This window comes from Rhamphochromis sp. 'chilingali', assembly GCF_963969265.1.
Source record: "Rhamphochromis sp. 'chilingali' genome assembly, chromosome: 21".
In the NCBI taxonomy this organism is placed as follows: Eukaryota; Metazoa; Chordata; class Actinopteri; order Cichliformes; family Cichlidae; genus Rhamphochromis; species Rhamphochromis sp. 'chilingali'.
The window spans coordinates 8115249-8127647 of NC_137949.1; the positions used below are offsets into that span (position 1 = coordinate 8115249).

At 38.1% G+C, this 12399-nt stretch overlaps 1 protein-coding gene across 2 annotated transcripts in view; it reads left to right on the forward strand.

Annotated features, from left to right (window-relative positions):
- The window catches only part of slc4a11 (solute carrier family 4 member 11), a 72902-nt gene that overhangs the window by 48097 nt on the left and 12406 nt on the right, over positions 1-12399 (forward strand). For both annotated transcript variants that reach the window (XM_080871280.1, XM_080871281.1), the window contains exons 8-13: positions 839-1048; positions 3978-4062; positions 5021-5146; positions 6832-6945; positions 8012-8144; positions 9628-9701. In XM_080871280.1, coding sequence (XP_080727406.1) covers positions 839-1048; positions 3978-4062; positions 5021-5146; positions 6832-6945; positions 8012-8144; positions 9628-9701 — 742 coding nt within the window. The remainder of the gene's footprint in view (positions 1-838; positions 1049-3977; positions 4063-5020; positions 5147-6831; positions 6946-8011; positions 8145-9627; positions 9702-12399) is intronic.

Genomic DNA, 12399 nt, shown 5'->3' on the forward strand with positions numbered 1-12399 from the left:
AGAGACATTAATCTAAGCCCCAAGTAAACATAAAGCATTATTATGCCTCAATTATCCTTGATGGTGAATGCTTCTCAGAGAAAAATCTTTGAAGGGGCATGATGGTAATGATGATAGAAATTCCTTTGGTTGGCAAATGTATGTGATCTAGCATGTGTAAGAATGGACCGTTTCCATCAACCACCATTTACAGAGCTGTCTAGAAACTGTTTCCCCCTGTTTTTCCTTCCTCTCTTTAACCAGACTGAATATGGTATAAAGACATGACCCTTGTTTAAAAAAAAGTTCTGTTTTCATTAACTGTTTCATGTAATGTTACCCTCAAAGAAACTCCTCTAGCTTTTTGCCTGTCTGACATGCTGCCCTCTGAGTTTTATGTTGGCAGCAGGGTGCTCATCAATTTCTACAAGCACATTTTTCCAGTTGGCATGGGCAAACTATTGACCTTAAATACTTAAATACGTTTTGCAATTAAAAAGTATTTCTTTAGTATGAAAAAGTCTCTCCTTTGTAAAAGAGATTTTGAAGTTTTGTATATCTGCAGTGCATCACAGAAAAACATATCAATAACACCTCTGCAGCTGGTATTAATTCTAATATTTGGTATGTCGCAAACACAGTTTTAAAATAATCTAGTTAAAGACAGTATGCACCCACCCCTCGCCCACCTTTGCCTTTCTATTTACCTATATTTTTTTTTAAAACAGGCAGTTACACATGTAGTGATTGATCGGTATACAAACAACTGTATAGAACAAACGGATGATCAGCAAAGAAATGTAGGAGGTATTCATGATTTACATTTTGTATCACTTTGCATTTTTTTTTTTTTTTGTAGAAAAGTACCAAGACGGCGATGGAGCTGGGTCGCACATTCGCCACCCTCTTCTCTGACATCTCCTTCAGGCAGAAGCTCCTGGAGACAAAGACACAGGAGGAGTTTAAGGAAGCGTTGGTGTTCCAGAGGCACCAGCTCACGGCAGCCAACCAGAAGCCAACGGCTCTGGGGAAGGAGGAGACTGACCCTCGCAGTCATAAACCCCTCAAGGTCAGCAAGGAAAATCTATGAGTGTGCGAGTGTGTGTCAGTGCTGGGTGATTAGACACGTTTCCGCACATTTTGAAGTGATGTGAAGGCATTATGAGTCGTGCTTGGTGCCCTGAAATGGTGCCTGTGATTGGTTAGAACTTGTGATGATGTTATATTTGAGGTCTTCTTCCTTTCCTCCGTTTGCCTCATCCCCCCTTACCTTTCGCTTATTTCTTGATCATCTCACATCCTTATGATTGTGTATAGAACAGAGAACTGCGCACATACAGTACAATTATTATTATTTTTATTTCTTTTGTATTTCTTTCTTTCTCTCCCTTCGTCAACCTTCAGCACCATTTCCTCCTCCCCCTTCACTCCTCCTCTCCTCCTCGCTCGACTGGCTTGACTCTTCAATCTTTTCTCTCCCCCTAATCAATCAGCATCAACTCCTGCCAGGCCTCCTCAGTGGGTAAATGACCTTACATCTCTCACAGTCCTGTCAGAACTCCCCACGCCTTAGTTACATGTGCATGTGCTCGCCGGCACACACACACACACACACACACACACCTCCAGAGGGGCTCTGCTCAATGCCACGGACCGACATCTCTTCCTAATGTTGCCACTGGCATGCCACAGCTCCTAGACATTTCCCCTTGTTTTTTTTGTTTGTTTTTTTATACAGCAAAGGATTTTGTTAGGTGTTTATCCCAGGGCTTGAAAGGCTCAGTGCCACTCAGAGACAGAGGGCTATATGGGGAAAGACAGATGGAGTGAAAAGGGAAAGAAGTGATGGGGGAGGGGGAGCAGGTGGAATAAAGAGGAAACGGAAAATGATAAAATAAGAAAGAAAATTACAGGGAAAAAGCCAGCCAGTCCGCCTTCTCCTTGTTCCACATCCAAAATTGACACTGGACCACCCGCAACAGCAAACCACTTTCCAGTACTTTAAGAAAAAAGGTCAAATTGCTGCTGTGTTTTTATGTTTTTCCTTTCTGTTGCCTCACTCCATCAGAACGAATGGCAAACAGGTGGACGGTAATTCCTCTCTGAGACTTTTGTTTATCGAACTTGAGCCAAAAGCTGGTGATTGCAACCCCCTCACCCCACACACACAAACACAAACACACACATTGTTCCTTGCAATAATAAATAATTCCATGATGTATAGGGATTTAATGAATGAACAGTCATTGTCGAGCAAGCATGTGTAGCTAAAACTAGCCAGCTTGGAGAAAAAAAGTTGTTTACATGTGATATAAATACCTTTGATCTGTCATAGACCATCCAAACTTTTTAGGATGACAAATGAGGCCAGAATGATTTTCCTGGGAGCTTTTCCCACTCAGCCACCCCCTATCATCATCCGTTCCACTTCATTGCGTAATACTATGTTCAACAAGAAAATGAAACACTGGGTAATTGGATAATTTGCTTAATAAGCTTAATCAGGGCTACACATTTACTCCCTGTCTGGTGTAACCTGAAAGCTCATCTTTTAAAATGAAACACTTCACGTCTCCTTTTAAAATCACATGGCTCTTTATAACCATTCTCTTCCTGTCTTGTGTAAAATTATACTTCTCTCCGTCACTGATGCTGTCGTCTCTCTGTCTTTCCCAGTCATTTTTGGAGACACGGGGATCCCATTAAATGTACATCCAAATCCAAATATGCTGCTTTACTTGCTATGTTTTAGATTATATGATTTTTAAGAACTACGCCATTAATGGTCATGACTCAAATGATCTTTCAAAGATCCCCCCCCAGTGGAATCACCAGCGTCTTAGCTGAATCATCAAATGTGCAACTTTTAATCTAAATGTGTCATTGTCCACTGCAATGCGTGTTTAAAATAAAACGAGGTTTCAGAGCTGGATACAGCCTCTGGCTTTTATTACTCTTCAAGGTCACTGTGGATAAGGCAGACTAAATTAGCAAAATGCCTAAAAGCAAAACAGAGCCATATGCATCAAGAGGGACATAATTTAAGATTATGGGTTTAATTGAAATGCTCATCTCCGTTTAGTTTCAGCTACTTTGGGGCGATGCCTCCTATAGACAGGGAAAATAATACTGGCAGAACGACCTACATGTGATACAGTGATCTTACTGTGCACCCAAATCCAGATTCGACAGAGAAAAAGTCACTCCATCAGTTTTGCTTCTTCATTAGAAACAGTATCTGGCCATTAGGTAACCAGCCTGGACCTGTAAATCAACAGCCACACAACCCCTATCTCCCTGGGGTTGTGTGTTGGCCGATTTTAGTCGTTTGACCCCTTTAGTCGTTGGACCCCTGTGCCACCATCTTTTCTTTAATGTCAGATACCAACGATTCACCTAGTTGACATCGTAATCGGACTAGGATGGAAAAAAAAAAAAAAGATTTCTACTCCTTGTGCTCCTTGACTGAGCCAAATTCTTATCATTGTTCTTCCTCAATAGTGGCGTCTGTGCAGCAGGTTTTCCTCTAAGCAGCTGATGCTGAGATGTATCTGCTATTTGAACTCCTGGCACTAATCTGAGTTGCTGTTAATTGCTGCTTTCTAAAGCTGGTAACTCTAATGAACTTAAACTCTGCAGCAGGGAAACTCTTTGTCTTCCTTTCTTCAAGTGGTCTGTATGAGAGGCATCTTCATCTAAGTGTCTGATACTTTGCGTTGTAAAAAGGTACAGTTCTCATTGGAAAACATCCCAGCTCACATCATCGTGAAGATACTGCCGCTAGTGTGTCGTCATCAAGCCATAGAGTGGCTTTTTCTTCTATAATGTGGAACATATGTTGGTTTGTTTAACATTATTTCATTTTATATCACAGCGTTGATTCCTTTGCTCTTGTTCTACAGTGTGATACGTAATTCTCCTGACGAAAGGTGGTGCAGGTGGGACTCCATCAGTGAGACTATTTCTCATTTTTAAAAAGTAATCTTTTGTCTTCACAGTGTAAAGATTTCTTCAAAGCTGGCCGGGGAATTTATGAGGACTTTTGCCGCAGGCTGCCTTTCTACCCCTCTGACTTCACAGATGGTAGGCTGGACCTGAACTTGTGAAAATGAATCATCTTGCTTGTTATGGCACACTGTGGTACTTCTGGCAGCTCCTCATTTGTCTGTCACCCTTTGCCTCAGTTACATCTGTGCTGCATCTGTGTCACGTCTAGGGTCATCTCCTGCTAAAATGACATAAAATCTCGGATGCCTTACTGCTCTCATATGTTTCCATATGTCCAGTATTCAGTCATCAGACACGAGACTTTCACACACGTCGCATACTATACATTCTCATTGCAAACGCATCCAGCTGGTGGTTTTATCGACTCATCAAGTCACACTGCTGCCAAATATGAAAGAGCTTTTGTGTCTCAAGTCAAATAAATGTACATCTTACTCAGTGTTGAGTATTTTTTTTTAATGTTAGTTAATTAGTTGCTAGAATAGCTTGTGTAGAAATATTTTAGATTAATCTGTGTAATTCAATATGGTTGTCTGTTGTAAAGAAAAGCCGACAGAGTAAAGAGTTTTCTAGGAGCATTTCCTCTTCAGCTGTTTTCTTTCAGTCTTTCCTCGTGTCACACCAACCAAACACATTGACTGGGCAGTAACAAAATCAAGATATTTCTGTCTTGTGAGCGTCATCAGAGAATGATTATCTGATGAAGGTCACAGGACCAAAATTGTTGTGATCACATTAGAGCCCAATTAAAGTGTTTTATTCCAAAATGAGTTATCCATCATTTGGGTAACTGCTCTTGCAAAATGATGGATGACACGAAACCAAAACAAATGACTCATATTTTAAAAGGGCAGCAGGTAGCGTAATCCTCCGTAGAATATTTTTACTGTATGAACTGGGTGTTTATAGATGTAGAGGCACTGAATGATGAACTGTGCTAATGTTCTTGCCGTTTTGAAATTAAAGTGTTCAGCCTCCTCCGCTCCATTATGAGGTGAATATGACTCATGTGTTTGTGTTTGTCTCCCCTCAGGTATAGTTGGCAGTAATAAAACCCTGCTGAAGTACATGACCACAGCCATCTTCCTCTACATTGCCATCCTCCTCCCTGCCATTGCTTTCGGCTCCCTCAATGATGAGAGCACACGTGGCGAGATCGGTATGAACATGTACTTAAATCTAGAAACATGAACGCTTTTCTCAGATTGGGATTCTTGAGCTCCTGCAAATTTTTCCATGTCAGTATCAAGTGCTGGGTGTAAAAACAGCTATTTTATCAATTGTTTAAGAAAATAACTGTTGAAAAATAAAAGTTTAAAATTAGAAAGAAGAGTTTTAGTCAGGATTTAGAGTTCATTATAACACAGAAGCAGCATTAATTAAGGTTGCCAATGATCTTCTTTTGGTCTCTGTCATCTCTGTGCTTGTCCTGCTAGACTTCAGTGCAAAACCACTGACCACAGTATTTTACTACATAGATTAGAATATACTGCAATGTTTTGAATCATATCTATATGATAATCTCCATTTCATGTATATGGGGTATTTTCACACATTAAAACACTTTTTTACATGATAAACAATTCCTTGAGGCAGTATTATGAAACACAGTACACATTTTTTTTTTTTAAATAATTTTAATGAAGTTTTAACAAAGAATGTCAAACAGTTCAGTACACACACAAAGCAATGAACAGCCCACACACACACACCCACAACAGACCTATGACATGGTTAGCAAGTCTAGTATTTTAGGGCATTTACCCAACAATGTAAAATGCCACGAGGTGACTGTTGTGAATTTGCGCTAAATAAATAAAATTAATTCAACTGAAAATAATCTTCCTTTTGTACAAAAATATTTAGAGAACATAAACAGCCAATCACTTTAAAAAAAAATTAATTTTATAACTTTCCACTACTGGACATTTCAAAATAAACAAAGCAGTTCCTTATTTCCATAGTTGACAAGTAATAAGCAAATATTAGCACCTGTTTAAAATTCACAATACCCAGTTTTTACGTTTTTAGCTCAGAAAAATGTGATTTAGCTGCTTTCTTTACCTTCTAGCTGATAACATGGCTAATGAATGCACTGAGTTACTAAATAGTAACACATTAGTGTTCAAGTCTTATTTCTTTATATTTGGCTAGGAAAATTGGAAAAACTTACAGTAATTTATCGAAACATGCAGACATATGGGGAAATACAGAATAGACTCAATGGTGCCAATTTGTAAGACTACTTTTTTTTTCTTTTTTTTTTTTTTAAATCACAAGAATTTCTAGCTCCTTGAGAGAAAAATCTAAACAAATGAGTAGTGGCTCAAGACTGTTGCACGATACTGTTGGATAAGACCAGAAAGGGCTACGTTTGGTCTCTGTAAGTAGTGCCAAAATCTAGTAGTAATTCTCCTTTATTCATTGTGCTATATGAGTAAGCACTTTCCTTACTAAGTATTTTTCTCTTGTATGTTTGACCTTCACTTTTTTCTGTTTTAAGTCTGAGTTTAAGACATATAGTTGTGAGCTGATGATTGTTCAAAAGTACTTGCAAGTTTCAGGTGACCATACACATAGTAAAACAGTGAAACATTGAAGCCTCTTTTTTGGAAAATATTCACATAATTATGTACTCGGTGGGGGTGGAAAAGGCATCACGTTAGCTGTTTTGTTTAAAAAAACGAAAAGGGAAAAAATATACATATTATTTCCAAAGTTAACGTATCTTATCTAAAAAATTTATATGTAACTTACTTCAGCTTCAAAGGAACCCTAGCAGTCACTCATGCACATTAATCAGAGCTTCACGCTGTGTGTTCTCTGTGTGTCATCTCTCTCCAGATGTTCGGAAGACCATCATTGGCCAGAGTATCGGTGGGGTCATCTACTCGTTGTTTGCCGGCTCTCCTCTAGTCATCCCTCTAACCACAGCTCCCCTCGCCATTTTCATCAGCGGTAGGCTTCCCCGCTGTCATTCAGCTCATCTCAATCAAGATGCACTTATCTTTTCACAGTTTCTGCTGACAGCCAGTTTGAATGGAAGGCTGAGAGTGGGTGGAGTACTAAGAAGATTACGTCAAAAATCAAGAAAAAGAAGCACCCAACCATGTCGAACACCAGCCAAAAACTCTTGTCCTCATCTGCTCTTGCTTTTACCAGAAAGCGGTACCGCTAGAGTAATTAAGCTGTTAGCTCACACATGTGCCCTTAATGAGTGTTCCTGGTGCAGTCAAGCAAAAAGCACAAATCTTCAAAAACTTGTTTCTTTTTTTTCAAGAATGAGGAGCAGAACTTTTTTTTTTTTTTTTTGCGCACTGTGGTTATGTAATGATTGGTTCCAGGGGCCTGCGGGTCAGGAGAGTCACTCATCGCATTCACAAACATGTAAACTTTAGGTTCAGTTCAGAGAGAGACAGCGCATAAACTGTTACATGGTTGTTACCCAACAGCGATGTTTTGTTGGTTGGAATTTAAACGATCTTGACGGCTGGAAGCTGCAGTATCAGGCCATGATGAGGAAAAGCAGCAACTCCGATGCCAAGATGTAGTTTTAATACCAAGGCTGTTTGTTAGGTTTGTGGTGTGATGATCTTTGAAGTAAATGGGTTAGAACTGTGCTATGCGCATTCTCATGGGCATAATTATAGCACATTTCCAGCAGCCTGTCTGAGCAGAACAATGGCTTGTTTGTAAAGCTGTAACTCATCTGCGTACAAATCTGCTCAAGATTACAACTAAAATTGTTATGGTTTTAACAAATCTATTACAGTTCTTTTTGTCCTTTCATGTTTGAATGAATTTAATTTTTTTCCAGTCATTGTTTATGTGTCTGTACTTGTGTGTGTACAAGTCAGTCTTTGCTGGGAGAGAAATCTGTAATGAAGTTCTTTTGTAACATTTTTTTTCTCACTATCACAAAATTAGCATAGCAATTGTGTTACTTAGTTTCATAATGTGTATTTATTATATGTGGTTTATTTGTCTGTCTGTTTACATGTGCACATGTGCAACTGGAACACAGTGATCCGAGGAATCTGTGACGACTACAACCTGGATTTCCCAGCTTTCTACGCCTGCATTGGGTTGTGGAACTGCCTCTTTCTCATCCTGGGAGGAATCTTCAATGTCAGTCTGCTCATGAAGCTCTTCAAAAGGTGTCCTTCATATTCCTAATTTTATATGTTGGAGTATTTTAATTTTTAAAGTCCAATTTTTTAATCACTTTGAGTTTCCTTTTATTTTGGTTGCTTTCTGTCATATAGAAAAATGTTTTAAATTGTCTTGTAACAACAGAAAACTTTATGGGACAGCAGGATGTTTTTAAAGAATGCACACAATCAATGTTTGAAATGTATTATCATTATTATTATTATTATTATTATTATTATTATTATATTCTAGTATTTTTAAGTAGTTTTAACTGCTATGTGCTCCATTTACTTATTTTAAAGGTAGTTTATATTTACTCTCCAGGCATGTGTGGCATAACATTGCAATCAGTGCAACTCTGGTTAATTTGAAAAAAGTATGTGTTACACAGTTTGAGTAAATTTGAAACACAGTTTTTAGTTTTGTTTTGGTTCACAGATTGGGAAATATCTTGCATTGAAATTTCCATACGTAAGAGTCCATAATTTTGATTAATAAATATATTTATACTCAAATTCTGCCAGACCAGCATGCATTCAAACACCTACCAGCTGTAATGCACTTCCCACTCGGTACTTGGCTAACAGCGCCAACTCTCGTTATGGGACTTGCAGCAATTTGCTGTTCGGCTGGTTTTATGATACTGACCTGTAAATCCTGCTACTGTGTTATCTTAGGAACCGCATCCATTTAGTTGGTGATGCATTATAGTTGTATTTTATTGCAAAGTTGGTGTCATACTGCCAGTATATCAGCTAATGGAGATTATAAAATGAATTACATGTATTTATCACAGTGTCTTATATAGGCAGTGAAATTAACTTCATGTTGGCCAGAGATTAAAGTAATTTCCATGGAGGGTTATTCTGCATTATTGGTCAGTGTCAGACTTAAATGGACTTCCTGAGTATTCCTGAGCTTCCATTTGAAGTATTTATAAGCTCTAATGTGGAACCTTAAGGTTAAATGACAATGCTGATAGTGTGTTCTGTGTTGAAATAAATATTTAACTAATGAATTTATAACATTAACAATGTTTGCGACATTCCTGTCTTGCCTTTAGACAATGCGTGTTTGTGTCATAGTCGAGCTCTGTGACGTGTTCCTCTTGACTGAATAGTCGCTGCATTTTCTATGGAAGGAGGTTCAAACAAGCCGTCAAACAGCCGTTCTATTTGAGCTCTCTATGAAAACCCGGGTTAACAAAGAAACTTGGTAACCACAGCTGCGCCACCTATGATCTCTAATTGGACTAATGCAGCTAATACAAGAAAACCCTTTCATGTACCCTAAAAACACAAGACTGTAAAAAAGTATCAATTATAAGAAAACAGTAATGCACACTTTATTCTGAAAATATGTTTGTTAATTCATTAATTTTCATTTCCTTCTTATGTGTTTTTTTTATTATGGGTGTCCTTTTTATTTATATGTATTTATATTAGTTTTTACTGTCTTACAACGGTCTTAATTGTGTAATGTGTTTAGGTCAACAGAGGAGGTCATTGCCCTGTTCATTTCCATTGCTTTTGTGGTTGATGCTGTGAAAGGCACAGTCAAAAGTAAGTTCATGACACACACGAGAAATATCTTTTTTTTCTGTGAGTTGTTTACACGTTGCTTTTCTGTGGTGAAAATCAAATCAAGTAGTCGGCTAACTCAACACACCTGCTGTCGAATCTGCCGCAAGCTCGTGTCTGATGTGATTTCTAAGCCCCGAAAGATAAAGAAAATAAAGGCCTTCACTGCCACATACATACACATTATTATGTGTAAGTGAATTTTGAGATTATCATTTAAGTGGGCAGCTGAGAGTCATAAGATCTCTTCAACTAATCATTTAGTCCTTTTAATTAAAAACTGTCAAATAGTTTCTTCCAGTGTTTCTATATTCCTTCTGCAGTCCTCTGCACCTCTTAAAATCGAATACTTATCAAGAAACAAACTGTGTTTATTGTGATGGTGAGGCCAGATAGAATTCTTTCATAATAACAGCTAAAGACTTATATTTAATACCCTGACAGCAAAACAAAAGACCAAAAGAGTGTTAGACAGTCACCTGCCAAATGACTTACTAGTGAACCACGGGTAATATAATAATATGATCTCAATTAGTAAATTTAGATAAACAAGCATATGTTGAGAAATATTACCTTTTAAAATAGTAGGGAGACAGAAATACCATACGAGGTCATTTGTTACTGTTGTGGGTCAGCAGGTTGAGAGGCTTTAGAAATTAATCAGTCCAGATTTTGAACCCCATCTGCAGCTATATTATACCACCCCAGCTTTTATGGTCCCATATCATAAATATTTTACACAATTTAATTTCACAAAAATGAGATGACGATAGCTGAATGTAATTTATTTTGAATGCAGTGTTCTCCTGTTTTGTAGATTGCCAGTGCAGTAGTTCAATTTTCAGAAGCCATTTGTAAAATACGCTCCGAGCTCATATGCCATTACCATAACCTTAACCTATGCTATTTTGCTGACACTGTTCCTCCAAAATATTTTCCACTAACACAAATGAATACAGTTTGGGGCTGTATCTAGTCACCTGCACAACCTCGCCTAGCCTGTAACTTTATCCCTGTTTGATGAAAAGACCTGTGGAGGGAGCTAGTCATCTCGCACACTATTCCTCAAGTGATGTTAGAAGGTATTATGTTGCACTCATTATGAAATTAATAGAGACAAAGTTGTGCATTCATTCTAAGTCACAATGGCAGGAAAACCATCTCCACTGAGCTTAAAATCCCAGCCTTTAGCCACACATTACAGTTGGTGAGCTATTTATTCTGCAGTCCTTATGGGTGCAAAGACTGATTTAAGCAAACTAGGCAGAGTTTGTTAAAGCAGGTGTAGATAACGTATTCTGTGCTGTTTCCCCATCATTTCACCCCTAATCCAGACTCGGCCTATTCTGCTAAATTTGATTAGTTTAGATTATCACAAAGGTTACTGGTTCATTTAGTGGTTGGACAGAGAACACTGGCATCAAACACCCAAACATACAAGAAAAATAGCACCTTGAGTATTTTACAGCCTGGTTGATGGGCATTCAGTGTAGAGGCATAACTCAGATGAGATTTATCTCGCTTTCAAAGTTTTATCCCCAGCAGTACTGACAGTTACTCTCACGTGTCTCTTCATGAAAGATTATTAAAAGACTTGTTTCTTTGCCTTTTTTGTGTTGACTGCAACATGAACAATGCAACCTGAGCATGATGGACATTTTTTTGTAGCTTTGGTTAGGTTATATACAAGGCTTCTTGAAAGATTTCAAGATTTTCCTGTTTAATAGGAATCCAATCAATATTTTTTTAAAGGATTATAAATATGTCAGCTGTAAGTTTTGGATTTCATTTGAGATCTGTGATATTGCTTCATTTACTATACCAGACTTTGGCAGCATACTTGTTGTTATTGTCCGTTCATTGTATCTCTGATGGTTCACATGGAATCTGTTGGCACTAACGATGCATTTTATAGCCAGTGTTGCAAAGGTTACTTTTAAAATGTATTCCAATACAGATTACAGAATACATGCCCAAAATGTAGTTTGTAACGTATTCGGTTAAGTTACTCAATGTGAGTAATGTATTCTGAATACTTTGGATTACTTGATATATTGTCATGCTTTTCACAACTACATGAATGCACTATTCCTGTGTGATTTGTTACTATTACTGAAGGCTACTCGCCACCGAGCTAACATTGTTAGCTACCAGATTGTAATGCAGCCTTCATTAATAGTAATAAATCACACAGCAATAGTACATTGACGATACTGAAGTAGCACATAACCCAGGTAGCTACCACAACTAAAACAAGGTAGTTGCAGTAGGCTAACGTTTGTTTTTAAAAACAAACTGACTTCCAGATGGTTGCTGATAAACAGAGTTTGCATTGCACGGTCAGATTTCGCCCATCCCTTTGTTCTTTAAATGTGAAGTGGTGTTGGAATTTCCAAGTAAGAAATGCATTCCTGCCCGTGCACTGCTGGCTCTGTTGTGCTGGCTCCGGGTCCATTGTGTAACTGACACCACCAACATTAACAGGACGCTTGCATTAGAGCCTCTTTTGTTTGGGTTTCCGGCAGTGCGTGGTATTACAAAAATTAGAGAGGGGATAGAGAGGGCATAGCCTAAAATATGAAACAGGAAAAGACAGCCGTGTAATACATTGATTTCAACAAAGTAATTGTATTGTAATTATCACCAATTTAAGCGGTAACTGTAATGGAATACAGTTACT